The sequence below is a fragment of the Mustela nigripes genome, chromosome 4 (assembly GCF_022355385.1).
Source record: "Mustela nigripes isolate SB6536 chromosome 4, MUSNIG.SB6536, whole genome shotgun sequence".
NCBI classification, from domain to species: domain Eukaryota; kingdom Metazoa; phylum Chordata; class Mammalia; order Carnivora; family Mustelidae; genus Mustela; species Mustela nigripes.
Genome location: NC_081560.1, coordinates 142463225 through 142479535, shown reverse-complemented (window position 1 = coordinate 142479535; position 16311 = coordinate 142463225). Strand labels below are relative to the sequence as shown.

Here is a 16311-nt window from a genome sequence, read left to right as displayed (position 1 = left end):
ATTGAGAAGTGCGTGGGCTTTTGTGCTCTAAGATGACCTCCGGGGTCGTTCCTACCTGTAAGTCTTCCTGTGGCTGCCCAAGTGTAAAGTACAGAGCCCCGCCCACGTGTGCCTTAATATGTTGAGTGCAAGGCAAGATTCAAAGGTGCCTCCTCTCGCCGTCTAAGGAGTTTTCATTATCGCGATGAATAACTCAATAAAGCCAGACTTCCAGACATATAGTCTGTGTTTCTGACAAACCAAACCAAACAAAAACCAAACAAACCCCCAAAACACTGGATTGTAAGCAAGTCAATCCAATGTTCCCTGTTACCTTAACCACCAGATCAATTGCCCACCAAGTCAATCTGATCAAAGGCTAAGCTCTTTGGAAACTCGAAATCAGCCAAGAGCAAGTAGAAGTGGTAGATTTGGTGGCCATGTGTTAAACACGGCCATAGCAGTTAATAATGATGTATAGATACGGTTTTCTTCTTTGTGTTGGCAAAGTGAAGAATATTATGTAAAGAAATTGGGAGCCAGAGTCCTGGCTCTTGGCTGTTCAACAGGTAAAGTGGGGGTTTCTGGGATTACTGCTTTCCCACCAGTGCTGCGGAGGGGGAAAACAGGTGTCCCTAGGTTTTTGCAAATGATCCGAAAATCTGTGTAACTCAGTCTTCACTCTTATCACTTCTGTGCATCTCTCAGAAAAGTGTCACGGTGTAGGCGGTGCTTAATGTTGAAGGCACCTCTTGACCCTCTTGGTATAACTTCATGGCAGGAGTGTGTCCCCTGAACCTTGACCAGCCGTCTCCCACCTGCCACCTTTTTGGTCACAAGGAGGGAGAGGAAAAAGCCTGTTAATGGTTCAGTGTGAATCTGCTGTCACTATTCTAAGAAAATTAACTAGGAGCTTTCCCTGAAGGCAAAGTCTTTTCTTTGATGGACCCTCCAATTAACTCACAAATCAGAGATGTTTTCAACAAAGCCATATTTATAGATAGAGATTTTTAGCTTTTTTTTTTTTCCTTTCAGAAAAGAGCGAAAAGAACTTTTTGGCTTTGTTTTTGGCTTTCTGTGTGCCGTTGCCAACTTTAACCCCCCTCATGTCGCTTGGTCTCAGTGTGGAAGCACATTGGTTCTTGTGGAAAAAGGTGTGTTGGAGGGAATGTGGATCATGCCTCTGAGAAAACACCGAACTTCTCGAACACAATAGCCATGCTAAAAAGAATTGAGCTTTTGACCCTTCCTGAGATAAGAGTTTTGATTTTTTTTCCTTCAGTGAAGAATTTCCCATTTCCTTCCCTCTCCCACTTTCTAAGTGGCTGGGTGCTAGAATTCAGAGAACCCAGCCTCTTCTCTCCACCCCTCTGCCCCCGGCCTGTGTTGAACGATCTCCTCTGTTGTTTTACCCCATGACGCTGTTTTTCCATGCTCTGCTGAAAAAACCTTGTTTTCACATGCATCCTTCAAGTAATTCGAAACAAAGGTTTTGTTCCTTCTTTCCTTCTGGTGTCAGTCAATTTATTATCAAATTGTTTGATTTTAAATTCTTTTCTTGTCGTTTTGCAGAAGCCGAAAGCGGTATGCGCTCTTCGTTAACCTTTCTCCCAACCCCCACCTGCTATCTTCACTGCTAACCACAGGACTAACCATTTGCTGAGAATTCAGGAAGATAGAGATTATATATATGCGTACACATACATATAATCTCATTCCCTTGTCTGATAGACATATATATATGTATCTGTATACATACATACATATATATATATATATATATATATATATATATTTAACCCCTCTCCAATGAGAGCACATAAAAATTGAAAGTAGCATATTGCTTTTCTCATTCAGTTTGTTGATTCTTTCGGATAACGCACTAACTTCTTTGCAGGAGACCTAAAAACCCGACAGGTATAATCCCTGTGTTCAGTCATGGCACCAGTGATGGGAACCAGTGCCATCAACATTGAGAAGGAGAATGCTCCTCTCCAGCCCCTGGTGTCTGTTTCTGTCCTGTCCTCATGTGTCTCAGTGTCCACCAGCCTCTGTGGTGCCATCTGTCTGCATACCACATCCACATTCCCAGTGACTTCCTCCTCCCCATGTCCAGTTTCCTGTTGATAGAGCAGGGATCGTGTCCTTTTATCCACAAAACAGAGACCAAGCTCAGCTAACACTCAACATTTGTTTTGTCCTTACGCTTATTTTGATGATAACATTTTCCATATTTTCTTCCTTGGGCAGTCCTCGGTACAGACTTAGAACTCTGCTACCAGATTGCCAGATTGTCACATTTGATCTAGTGAATGAGTACTGTTTATTGAGATAAACTCATGGCTTTATTTTTTTCCCTAGTGTGTTTGGGCACATTTCTTAATGTGACGTATCTCCGCTTTCACCATGTGACGTCACCCTGTTTTGCTGCTGTTTTCTGTTGCACGAAGCATGACCAAATCCTCATCAATAGCATTTTCTTTGAACTTTTTCGGTTGCTATTTCCAGTGTAGTTTTTCAATAATGTGTTCTCTAAAACAGTATTGTTGAAAACATACGATCGGGATGCCTTTTTGTTCATCTTCTCAAGAGTTGTTTCTCTCCGTGGTTGGAATCACTGTCATGTGTTCGTGTTTGTAATTGCTGTGGTGTGTTTGTGCATATGTGTGGTGGGGATATTTGTCCGGAACTCTTTCCAAAGTCTGATTTCTTCTGTGATGTTTGGAGTAGATGCGTGACAATAGAGGTGGCTTCCTGTCAGTTTGGTATTACGCTATGATCCAACTGCGAGAAGTTACTGCAACACTTTGCATCTTCAAAGGTCCACAGTGGTTGCACCTCTGCTGTTGGCTTTTGGCCTTTGAGTCCTTTTATCTTGTGGTGGAGGCATGTTGTGACATAGCATGACTTGTTGTAAAGTGTACCACAAAGTGACATGGCTTGCTCCCAGAACCAAATAGCGGCCATTTTCCCTCCCAAACGAACTGTCTCTTCCCTATCCCCTATGGCTTCTATGTGCCAAATATATTTTTAAATGCCACTTCTAAACTCATCGTGGTGGGTTCAGGCTGAACAGTTCCTTGCCCATATCATTGGCGGGCTGTGGTGGCAGATGTTTGAGTCTGACCGACTGGGAGCAATCTTTATTATGGTGTCTCTGTGTGAGCAAACTGGGCTCAAATACATTGAAGCATGGAATACACACTGTGTCTCCTACATATAGTCTCTAAGTAAAAGTGTGTGTGTCTAGTTGTGTGGGACTCCAGCAGCATATATTTGAAAGCCCAGAAAAAAAATGGAAAGTTCCGGAAAGGCAATACGATTTGAGCTTCGTGGTTTCTGTAGGCTGTGCCCTCACACAGCCCATAAACCGCAGGTCGGTTGTGTTCCTGAGAGGAGAACAATTGGCTCCAAGTCCCACCCAATAGCAATCATACATGACCGTGGGTGGTCAAAGAGGCCACTCCCCAGTGGTGTCGTTCATCTGGGCACAGCATGAACTGAAGTCTCAGATGGTTCTTATTCCCTTGCTCTAGTTAATGAAGTCCCATCAGCTTGCTAGACACAGATATAATTATCATGTTATCAAGTACGGTGATATTCTCATGTGACTGATAGTTCCGTAATTGTTCGGGGAATGGTACATTACACCTACCAAAAATTGAGGCAGGGGGCGGAGGGGTGGCCAGGGAGAAATACACACCTGTCATAGTTACCCATAATGGATAAACGATTTCTTTTAAAAAATAGGGTTCAGTTGAACTATTCATCATTGGTTGTCTCCGAAAACAGCAAACAAAGTTTATGATGATTGAAGAAGGAATAAGTAGATGTTTCCTAGTTGTTATGCGTAAGTGGTGGAGAAGAGGAATAAATCATTTTGCCCTGTCAAGCCCCAAGTCTCCAACCTGACTAAAGTTCAGCAAGACATACACAATAAAATGCACTGTAGCTTGAGGGCTCGAGCTCCCCTCCCTCAGGAACCTGATGGGGACATTTTTCTGTGGACTTGAGCCCTGCTAGCCAGTACTATGTTCTGGTGTTTTCTATTTCAACTCTGAAGGGGGCTTTCAACGTTGAAATCAATTGCTCCTCCTCCCTAAGTGACTGTTTACGCATCTGTATGTTTAAATTTTTGTACTTAGTGCATCTGGGAGATTGTTAGCGCAGTTGCCACCCCCCCTGGAAAGGTGTGGTCACTCCTTTAGTAGGGGTGACTGAGAGGAATTGCCACTTTGAAAGAACATGTGTGACTACCTTTCTCCTTACTGGAGAGGGAAAGGAACACTTTTGGAGCAGAGACCAATGATTTATGTTTTTTATACATTCCACACGTAGTTGAAGAGTGCCTACTGCATACTGGACTCTAAGCTGGCAGCTGCAAGAAACTTACTTACAAAAATAAATAAAATGTGATCTTGCTTTTCACTCTTCTTTTTCAACTACGGGTTCCCCACAGAAAGTATGTTCTTGTGTCCTTATAGTGGATGAGGAGCCAAAGAATGAATCTCGATACAAAAGTAGTCTGAGAGCCAAAGAGAAAGAGAGGGCAAGGCTCCTGGCGGAAGGAGCTAGAGAAGCCCTTTGCCTCCAGCTGCCACTGAATGTTTTCTGTTGAAATTAGCAAGGCCATAGACGAAAGAGGATAATTTATGTGTTCCTTGAAATGAGGGAGAGTCCATCTCTGCCACGAAGAGGTCCCTATTGGAATTCTGCTCATTGATATATGGACTTTTTCTTAAAGATTTTCTTGATTCTTTACATGACATATTTTGAAGTTTATCTCTGATAAGCAAGTGAATGAGACAAAATTGGAGCCAAGGACTGATTTAACGTGATGCACAGGGAGGGAGACTTCTTTCAGTCATAAGAACAAAGCAAACTTAATGTTGGATATGCTTTTAAGAGATCAAAGACCTTTGGAAAGATTTACATATACCCAGTAGGAGGTCAATAACCTATTCCGAGGGCCATAGGCACTTTGGTGGGAAAAAAATTACTTCTGTCTAGGATCCTTATCTTTTTTATATTTTCAAAAAGAGGAAGATTAACATTTTATCTAAATTTTCTAGATTTGGAATGTAGATAGAAGAATTAATGTCTACAGTGTTAGAGTAACACATTTCCTCAAAGAGTCTGAAAACTTGTACCCTTCCAATAGGGAGTATTTTCTGCAGTGGGCCCTGGAATCAGGGGCACATGTTTCTCTAGCCAAACCCTTAAATATATCAGTGGAATCCAGCACAGTGAACATTGTTATGTATCTGGATTTCTTTCCTGCATTATTCACAAGGTCTGGGCTCATTCTTTCAATTCCTACCCAGAAGCCTGATCTGGATACCTGCTAATGTGAGCCTACAGCCTCACACATGATGTGAAGAGATGATTTAAAGCCTCTTGCTCCTTGTTAAGCCCTCTCCAGAAGAGAATGAGAAGGCACCCTGGAATCACACGGGCAGTGATGTCCTTGGCGGTGCATGAGGTTTGGGGAACAGAGAGACACTCCACTCTGCAGGCAAAAGCCAGTCCAAATTAGCCCATCTCCAGATGTCATCGAGGGATATCATGTTTTAGATACTGCAGTCAGTAAAAAGACCTTTCAAATGTCAATAGGGGGCCTCCCGGTAATTGATTGGCATCAAGGGCAAAATGGAGAGCTGAGACCGTGCAGGAGATTGTTTGCTTCTCATTCAGTTATTTTAATAACCATGCTTACTTTTAATAGTGACCGTGCCTTAAGGATCTACTACGTGACAGGCACTGAGCACACAGAATGTACTTTAATTCTCTTAGTGACACTGTAATTGAGATTATTCACTCCATTTCACAAAGTAGAAGAGTGAGGCTGGGCCAGAGTCTGAACTTCTAGGCCTGACACAAGTAACCTGCTCGCTTAACCAGCCCTGGCAGGGCAACACGTTTGAACACAAACCTGCCTCCCATCAGTGCCCCAGATCTCTCCCTGTGACCACACTCTCTTGACTACAGCAGGCTTTCCAGCTGTAATAAATGATCTCAACCTGCTGTCCCTGGAATGACAATCCCACATTCTCACTGGAAGCCGATTGTTGTTCACTGTTGATAAAGAACAGAGGACATGAAAAGAAACTTCTTACTGATAGGAAGCTTACTCTCACTGGCTTCCTCCCATGATACAGTGGGCTTGATCACTGGAGTGCAATTAATGAAGCACATAATATGGAAAAGGTTCCCGTGCAAAGCTTGTTTTGCACATATATGTCACCAAGACATTGATGAGTGTCAAATTTCTTCTTTTGAATTGCATCCTTGAAATCAAGATAGGATTTTCTTTTTTACTCACAACTTGTTTTACGCTCTGGTATAAATACATACCAAAATGGAGCTTTTTCCAGCTCTAAGGAATTAGCTTCTTTATACACCATACGTACCCAGAATTTTTCATGTATGCTCTTGTACACTATTCTGGAATGTACAGTTCTTCACCCTGTAAATTCATTTCGTTACAGACATGATATTTTGATAAGGAGCCCTGTGTTCCATTCTGTGGGGCCCGCTAAAGAAAACATGATAATTCCATTGAAAACAAAATATGCTTTACCTTTTTTTTGCAGTAATAATAAATAATAACAATAGCCAATATGCATTGAGCCTTCTGTGCAGTATCTTGTATCTTCAGTCCTCTGAAGAAAAGCTATGATTTTCATCCTCGTTGTAGGTGAGGATATTGAGTTTGAGGGAGATTTAGTTATTTTCCCAAAGCCAGACAGCTACTAAGTGGAGATACTGGAATTTGGGTGCAATTTCTGATCACAGAGCCAGGGCGTCCACATACTGCCTTACAGCAAAGAGGGTAAGAAAGTGTGCAAAATCCAGAATTCTGCTCCTCTACGACATCACATTTAATTGGCTTTGAAAAAGGAGTCCATCTAAGCTATATAAGCTTGACCCTTTTCCCCTCATGATCATGAGAAGTCAGAGGGCTATTAAGCCGATGTAAAGAATTGGCAGGGGGGTAATTAGGAGGCGCCTGTCCAGTGCCGCTGCCCGTTGCAAGCTGTTGCTATTAGTGTGGTCTGCTGCTTCCTGATTTGTGAAGAATTTCACTGTAGCCTGTGGTTCCATGGCAGAACAGACCAATCATCGTGGTCCCTGGCTATTATTTAGTGTTAATAACAGTGATGACACAAGATCGGTTTCCTTCTGTCAGGTCTCGTTATGGGTAATAGTGGATGTTCTTGCGACCACAAACAATTATTTTGCCATAATGATCCACTCTTGAGTCCTCCCGGCAGAACAAAAGTTCACCTGGGTCCTTCCTCTATTACTACAGATGCATCACTCTGTTGGCTGCAGCACTTTCCTGGAACAGTTTTGCCAGCAGTGAAAAATTACATGTTAATTATCGTCCTCCATTTTGATTGTCTTAGACAGTTGCGGACTTCCTTTAGCCTGATTCTGAACATCTACGACCTCAAAGCCGGCTTTTCAGATCAGAGATACCTCTGTTGTATCTATTGCTACATTCAGAGTACCTAAATTCCCTGTCCATTAAGCCCAAAGCCTCTCAGTCTCTTTATAATACATTCCTGCATTCTGTTCTTGATCTGCAGAAAATTAAACTTGTTTCACCCATTTATTAGATGAGGAGACGTATCTCTCTTTCTCTCTCTCTCTCTTTTTTTTTTTCAGTCCAAGCACAACTTGGTCAGCTAATCTATTTATAAAACTTTGAAATAGGACTGTCTATATTTAGGTCTGCACTTCCCTGCAAAGGGAAGTTTTTTTTAGGAATGATTTGCATTTGCTTTTTAATTACAGTTTGCCCCAATCGGGATATACCAGACACACACTTTCTTCAAACACTCCCATGCATTTTGGTAAAAGCAGACTGGAATCATTTCCAACTGCTGGCATTTTTCTTTTTTTACTGTTTGCCCTCAGATCCCACGTACATGTCTTTACCAACATTGTGCAGATATGATATTTGCTTCTGCATTGGTTACAGGTGTCGTGTACCATTCCCTGCAGTAATACATGTGTACGTGTATGTTGCTGGATGCATATAGGGGTCCCATTAATGCTCTGTCATCTAATGGAAAATTGTTACAGCAATAGTTTTATTAGACCAATAACATGCAATGTTGACCATCAATAGAAGTTTCTAAAGGGCTGCGTAGCAGATCAGAAGCCCACGATGGCAACCGCATTATACACCCCAGCCCTGAAAACTAGATGTGCTTTGATTGCTGCAACTGGGAGTATGCCAACCTGGGAATTGACCAGTAGAGCTTTATGATGGCATCATCCACTGAAATGTCCGGGACTGTGGACATCAAGCTCTAGACAACATCTTTGGGAAAAGCAATAGACTAGTGGGCCCCCTATACAATTAGTAGTACAATGTGGTCTTCAAGGTTTTGTTCAGAACATGACCTCACAAATGTGTCTTCTTTGTTTGTTTTTGTTCACTGAGCAGTATATTAATTAACCCTGGAAACCATCTTAAGATCCAAGAAGGCACTTTAGGATTTTTCATCGCGAGTGATGCCAAAGAAGTTAAACGGTAAGAGTTCTTATTTATCTGCCTTCTTTTCTGGCCCAGCCATAGACCTCTTGATCCACCGTGATGGGCATGCTTTCAATACGTATAGGACCCTACACCCAAAACTTCTTAATGTGTCCATGGGTATCAGTGGTGCCCAGCCTTAGGAAAAAGAGATTATGCTTTCAGATGTTTCCATGGACTCCTCTTCACGTAGTTGATTCCACATCTTTGAATTAGAGTAATACATAAAATTTTCTAAAAGAGGAAATTGAGTCCCAGAGAACTGAAGCAAGTGCTCAGAGTCATCCTGATTCTTGATGACCCACAACAATATAACACAGGACAACTGGTCCCTTGTCTAGTCCCTTGTCTAGGCAGATTTACTCGTGTATTATCAGCTTTCTAATCTAAGTGCCAAATGCAGTCTCCAAAGGTTTGGGTTAATTTCACATGAAATATTCAATTAGCTGTATTTCTATTTGTGGCCTTCTAGGCAAGAAGTTGAAGTTGTCAGGTTCAATTCTTGAGCCTCTGTAGGTACAGCTCAGGATATCCTTGACCTCAGTGTTTTATGACACATTTATTAGTGTCCTTAAACCTGTTTAAGTAGCCTAACAATCACAGGGCTCTTTGGAGAACACCATGGAATATTATTATATTTGAGTCTATCCTATGAACTCTGAAAAACTTATTAGCAGAAAATGTGGCTCTGATAGTCATTCACTTTAACAATTATGTTATGAAAAATATTTCAAATAAATGATTAATTGTGAAAGGCCTATAATTATTTATGGAAGTCTATTGTTTTCATGTAATGAGTTCTCACTCAAAGCCAGGCCTGTGCTAACTGTTCTACATTTGTTGTTGCTAGGCCTCAGAATAACCTCATAAGATGAGTCTTCTACAACCCTTTGGGCTTTGGTTTCCTCATCTGTAAGGTTGGGATAAATGATTTGTCCAAAGGTTATACAGCACATAAGCAAGTGGCAGAGCCCAGATAGGAAATGGTCTTTCCTTTTCCCCAAACCCACACTTTCTACCAAATTTAATAATACTAGCAGATTCATATGCATAGTTTAATGTGTGCCCGCCCTGCTCTAAGTACCAGCTACCATGAACTCACGTCATCCTCTCAACAACCTTGTGAGATAGGTAGCATTACTATTTTCATTTTCCTCATGAGGAGACCACAGTACAGATTGGTGAGCTAACTTTCCCCAAGCCCCACCACTCATGAGAAGTAAAGCCAAGATCTAAAACCAGGAAGTCCAGTGCCAGAGCTTACCTTCTTAATGATGTGCCAAGAGGTGAGCCTGACGTGCTGAGCACAGAAACAGGATATTCGACAGCTGATGATTATTATTACTTTTTTCCTGTTCACACACTCCCGCAATTAACCATACTAGTTATAAAAGCTTTTAGAGGGAAAAAAAATGCAGTGGAGAAACAAACAAACAAACAAAAACAACAACAACAACAACAACAAAGAAAAATTCTTTAAACTGACCTAATGGCTTAAACTTACTTCTACAAATTGGGAAAGAATTGCCATTATTCAGATGGAAACAGGAAAACCTTCTTATCCAGTTCATGGACCTTGACTGTTCTTCAGGAGTACCTAGAGAACTGGGTCCACCTGAGCAGAAAGTGGAGATGAATGGGACTGAGGACCCCCCCACAACCCCGACCAGATCCCCTGGTTGTGCTCACCTCTAGACTGTGAGACACACAGGCAGCATCTCAACAGCCTGTATGGGGTGGGGGGTGGGGTGTGCTGGGGAGCACAGCGGTGCTGTAGATCACGTGTACCTCCCAGATAGCAAATATAACACGAAACTCCCATTTGTGTAATTCTATTTCCTATTGCATCTCTCGCTAATGAATGTCACAAATACCAGGCAGTCCAAAAAACAAATTACCTCCTGTATTAGGGAGTGCAATATGTCTCATTTCAGTGCTTTATGGTATTCACAAATACATGCTGACACAATCAGCTACAACACCAGCCTGTAATTTTCCATAGTGTGTGATGTGTCAGAGCAAATGCTGTCAGTTAGGGGATTTCAAATAGATGAAGACTGCAGAAAACCACAGAAAGGGCCTTGGAGATTTGAATGAAACTAAACAAGTTTTGTAAAAATGGAAAAGTTGATTATGATGATCCAGGATTGAGTTTGTACCCTCTGCTACAAAAAAAGCAACCTAAGAAGTTAATGGATTTTAGCTCACAGAAACTTTCAGATGCACTGTTATAGGAAAAGAGGAGTGAAACCATCCGCTCCAGTCTTAGAAAATTCACTTTGGGGTGAACATTCAGTCATTTGTCCCCTATTCCTTGCCCTACATATTCTTCTTTTTAAATGAACTTGGCCCATAGTCTATGATGTAGGAATCACAAAATGGTGCCCCATTGACCTAGTTTGGCTTGCAGACAGAATTCGTTTGTTTGACGATTTTAACAAATAAATGAGTTGCCAAGAGGAAGACTTCCTCATATTTTATTTAAAAATCCCTGTTCCTGGTTTCTCCTGAAAAACTTGCAGATCTAGCGTTACTGGGCAGTATTCTCATACTCGTTCATCCATCAAATGTCTGCAGGTCACTCATTTTCTAGAACACTCTGTACCAGATGCAGGGGAGCAGTGGAGAAACAAAGCCCTTGCTTCCAGAAGCTCATGTTCTAGGGAGGAGAGAATTACAGTTTTGTTTATTTGTGGTACATTAATCAAAGAATTAATGCAGCTGGGTCACTGATTTAGATTGTGTTTAAGTGAAGGCTGCTCTAAAAGGAGCCATATTTGAGCAGAAATGGGGGTGATGGGAAAGAGTCCATCACACAAAGATGAGAAGGGAAGAGGGGACAAGGTGGAAACAGTGTTGTGTGCAGGAAGCCAAGGGATGGAAAGTGTGTCTGAGGGAGTAGTGTGGGGAGACGAGGTGAGAGAGAAAGGCAGGGCTCGCTCCCATAGGACTTGATGCAGGGGTTGGGTTGTTATAAAATGGAGTCATTGATGGTTTTAAGCTGGGTGTGATGTAGGCTGATTTACATTATTGAAAGGTCTTTCCCTTTTATTCTAAAGAATGGGATGTACTGCAACAAGGGAGGGGGCCCAGAGACAAGGAGATTACATTGTGTAACTGAGGGGGAATAACGTGGGCTAGACAAGTGAGTGAAGGTGAAGAGAAGGGAGACCGAGTCATAATATATTTTACTAGAGAGTCTGTGGGCCCCTGGTAGACTGCATATAAGAAGGAAGGCAGAAAAAGAGGAATCAAGAATGGAGCCTAGATTTGTAGCTTCTGCAGTTGGGTGGATGTTGGTTCCTCACCTTACCAAGAAGGGGAAAGCTAGAAAAGGAGCAAGTTTGGGGTATAGGGAATTAAGAATTCTATTTGGCTATGTTAAGTAGGCGATATGTAACCAAACATAAACATAGAGATATCATCAAGGCAGTTAGATCTAAGATTCTGGAGTTTGGGGGAAAAGATGAAGGCTGGAGGTGTCAGTTTGGGTGCTGTAGCAGGGAGGGTCCTAGCAAGAAGCAAATGACACACCTAAATAAGAAAAGAGGAGTTTTATGAAGGGACCATATAAAGTTGTGGGCGGAGAGTTAGGGAGAACAAACAAGGAATGGCAGAGCACCCCAGAGATAGCAACAGAGGGGAACCATTCTCAGCCCTGAATCTACGAGTCAAGGGGAAAGAGCTATCAGAGCCTGGAGAGAGAAGCTGTAGTGTAGAAAAAGCTGTTTGGCAGGAGCTGAGCCCTCTCTAGTGTGGAGATGGGTCTACGACCAACTCGTGATTCAGCAGGGAGGAACTCTCCCTTCCCATCCTCCAGTCTCCTGCTGGCTCTTCCCATTGGCTGAACAGAAGAGGACACCAGAGAACAAAGAGACCCTAAACTCTGGCTTTCCGGGGTATGGAGATTTGGTCTTCTCGATGATGTGTGTGTCAAGGTCATCAACTGAGGGCCACTTGGGGATGGGGTGGAGTTAAGCAGGAGAGGAAGTGGGGAGGAGAGCAGAGAGGGTTGAGGTGGAAGAAGGGGATATGCAGGAGGCCTGAGGTGTGTGAAAAGTCCTCTGGAATCCATGGCCATGGATTTTAAGTAAGACCAGTCAGCACAGTTGTGTTTCCTTTCCTGACCGCTTGGCTGCTCAGGTTGAGGTATGCAGTAAGGGGAGGACTTTGCCAGCTGAGTATGAGAGAAATAGAAGTGAGTGGGGAAGAGCATGGTGCTTGCAAAGAAGTACCACCTGGCAAAACTCAACTGGAGCTTAGGTACCGTGCTCCCTCCAGGTAGGGGATGAGTCTCCAGGACTGTGGACCAGAGACCCTCCCTACCCCCACTCCCTTGCCCCATCTCACTCTTTAACTTTACCTTTATTTTCAGAATCTAGCTTTAATTCATGAAGTAAAAATCTACGTTATCTTCTCAACAGTCTAATCAGACTTATCAATGTTTCATCATCTATTAGAAACGTCTTTAAGACGTTGAACTCTGGGACTAGGCTGTCTGGACTTGAATCCTGGCTGTGCATGACCTTGGGCAAGTCATGCAATCTCTCTGTGCTTCAGTTTCCTTGTCTGTAAGACAGAGATAATAATCACGACTCCTTCAAAGTGTTTGAAGATCAAATTCATTAATCCTTATAAAGTGCTTAGAATAGCACCTGACCTACAGTCTGTGTTCTATAAATGTTTCCTGTTACTCTTGTCGTTATTATTATATGGAGGAACATCAGGTGGGAGAGAAAATGGCGGAAACAAAATGGCTTCCTCTATTCCTATCCTTCCCCTTTCTTAGCCACATGGCCACTCAGGGCAAATAATTAGCTACCTTTTTCCTTCCTGCCTTCCCTCCTCCCTCCCTCCTCTCTCTCTTTCTTTCCTTCCTTCCTTCCTTCCTTGCTTCTCTCTTTCTTTCGTTCTTTCTTTCTTTCTTTCTTCTTTCTCAACATGGTTGAACACTGGCATTTAAAGAAACAGTGAATGAGCTGCTAATGCATGAAGAGCTTTGGGCTTGGATTTAGAAGTCCTGCAGCCAGCTGAGCCCAGCACAGGATGACTTTGGGCAGGTTGTGACAACCTTCTCAGCTTACAGATGGGGACATGGAGTCCTGGGGACCTCCAAGGTCTCTTCCAGATACCAAAGTCTTAATATTGGTTTGCACCTGCTGCCAATCATGTGCAAGTTTTGTGAAAACATAAAAAGGAAACTTGGAATAGAATGGTCAAGAATTGTATTTCTTTTTTCATAGTCTTGGTCAAGGGAAGACCATGTTTATACCTGGCATTCAATTTCACACTGGGAATAGTGAAGCCAAGGACTTTGGTGGTCCCCATATCCAGAGCTTGTGAGGTTGTTCCAGTGAAATCTTATCCTAGTAATCCCCTGTCCTGAAAGGATCTAGGCTTTCAGTGCTGTTCTTCTAGGTCCTTTGCATTCTGTGCTTGAATGATCTTTTTTTGTCTCATCCAGAGTATCTTTGACACAGCCAACGTGATTGGTAATCACACTTTGACACTTAAGTGAGTCAAGGGGATTTTCTTATTGGTTGCTTTCATTAGATACCCAACCCTAGAGTGCCCTCTGCCCACCCCATTGCAATGCTCAGCTGAGCTGTGCTTTACCTTGAGAAGAAAACCTCCATTTATTACATGTTCTCAGGGCCAGAGAGTATGGGAGTTGGTTCTTCCAGTATGGGAGCAAACGTGGGCTGTGAACTGCCAGAAGAAATTTGACAGAGGACGCCTTTGACTCACAGCTTTTGTCTTTGCCTGTCCACCTGTGTCTTTAACCTCTCTCATTTTGGAAAGAAATGTATTTTCTGAGTGATAAGGCTTTAGTTTTTATTTGATGGCAGAACTCTCTCCTTACGGTCCCTTCCATAAATACCTGACCAGACAGCGAGGGTTTCGGAGATGGATTCAACTTCCCCACCAAGGGCCTGGGACTGGTTGCCCACATGTTCTCATGAGCAGCACTGGATGCTGTGCTCAACAATGAAAGACGAGCAGACCCAGGGTGTCCCATCAGCAGCCATTCCCCCAGTTCCTTTTCAAAGGAAAGTTTATTAAAAGAAGCACTAACTCAAATTGCAGAATCCTGTGTTTGAAATAAAAAGTCTTGCAACAAACATTTCCGTCTGTAAACGTCTAAACCTTTCCAAAGATGAAAGGAAATTAGTGCCGGCGTGTTTCATTAATTTGGCACCACGGTGGAGGAAATGTGGTGCTCGTTTCATTCGAGCAGATTATGAAATGTGTCAGTTTTTCCATTCTCTTTCTCCAGGGCATTTTTTTACTGCAAGGCCTGTCACGATGACATCACAGATCCCAAAAGAATAAAAAAATGCGGCTGCAAACGGCGTAAGTAGTGTTTCTTTCCCCCTCCCCCCTTTTCTTTTCCCCAAATTTGTTTCCCTTCTCCTTTTCCTATTAAAGAAACACTAAACATCAAGAGGTTTCTTGAATATGTTTATGTTTTACCCAGCAGTTTAAAGAGACATGAAAAAATGCTTGTCCTTGCTTTATTAGAGCAGAGGATGGAAAATCACCAGCATCCACACCTTTGAGTGAACCTGGTGCCTAATCCCCACCTCTGAACCCTGGAGGGAGGCCCAGGTGGTTGTGTACACTTGAATGCGGTCAATGCGGTCTAGGAAAAGGAAGGCAGCTAAGACCATGGAGGAGGAAGTATTTTTACATAGTGATTTCCAGTGGATGTGGGACCACCCAGTGTGAGGATGGCTGCTCTGGGGCTGAAAGGGAAACTGAGTCCGAGGACGCTGTCCCAAATGGGTGCTGACTCTTTTTCCATTTGGGACTGCTGTAAGGTTTGATACCAAGATCCAGAATTTTCCCTTGTAGTTTCTTCAGACTGGCCCAGGAAGAGAACTTGGGCATCACCAATCAGCTTTATTTGCCATTTCTCCAGTAACCAAACTCAAACACCATTGCTCCTTGGGGTAGACTAGATTGGGCTCAGTAGCTTCTGGCATATTCCATCTCAAATCTCTTCCAAAGCAGCTTGTCAGTGGGACCTCTTGAGAAAGATATGGTAAGTCAGGAACGTTGGATCATGAGCTCCCAAGAAACCAGGACTTAAAGTGGGCATGCCTCGAGAAAGCCATGCCTCCTGAGGTCATTATGTTGTATTGCCTAATAGAAGTTGTTCATGACCCTAAAGAAAACAACAATAATAATAATGATGCCTTGCTATGGTGATTTAGTGTTTTCAGAGCGCCTTATTTATGATCATTATTTTCTTTGATCCTCACCCTAACTCTGGGTAATTGTCAGGGGATGTCATTAATTCCATTTTACAAAAAGAGGAAACTAAGTCTCCAAGTTTAGTGGGAGGATGAGATTGCTAAGAGTCACACAGACCCAACACACAGGGGTTCAGTCTCACCCAAAGGCCTTTCCATGCTGTGCACTCAGTGTTCTGATGATTTTTGCAAGAGAGAAGGGCAAGGCAATGACCTTGGGTCTGAAGAGTAGAATCACAGTTATGAAAGATCGCCCCATAAAATACTTTTTCACAAGCAGAAACCGGATAGAAGAGCACTATTCCTGGGATATGCCAACCAAAGTTAGGGCTTTTTTCACTGCATTCCTAAAGGGGTCATAGTAATGAAAAACCAGTAAGATATAAATATCGCTCTGGTGCAGCACAAAGACACTTGATCTCTTAGGCAAATACCCACGGGAGCGCTCTTGGTCCAGAAGAGTTTCTGTAGAAATCCTCCGAGGCTGGTTCCCAAGTTTGGGGCAGCTTAGGCCCATTGTTTTGCTTT

At 42.7% G+C, this 16311-nt stretch overlaps 1 protein-coding gene across 8 annotated transcripts in view; it reads left to right on the top strand.

Annotated features, from left to right (window-relative positions):
* KCNMA1 (potassium calcium-activated channel subfamily M alpha 1) overlaps window positions 1-16311 on the top strand; it is a 725872-nt gene that overhangs the window by 580198 nt on the left and 129363 nt on the right. For all 8 annotated transcript variants that reach the window (XM_059397886.1, XM_059397885.1, XM_059397883.1 and 5 more), the window contains exons 17-18: window positions 8438-8524; window positions 14805-14881. In XM_059397886.1, the coding sequence (XP_059253869.1) occupies window positions 8438-8524; window positions 14805-14881 (164 nt within the window). The remainder of the gene's footprint in view (window positions 1-8437; window positions 8525-14804; window positions 14882-16311) is intronic.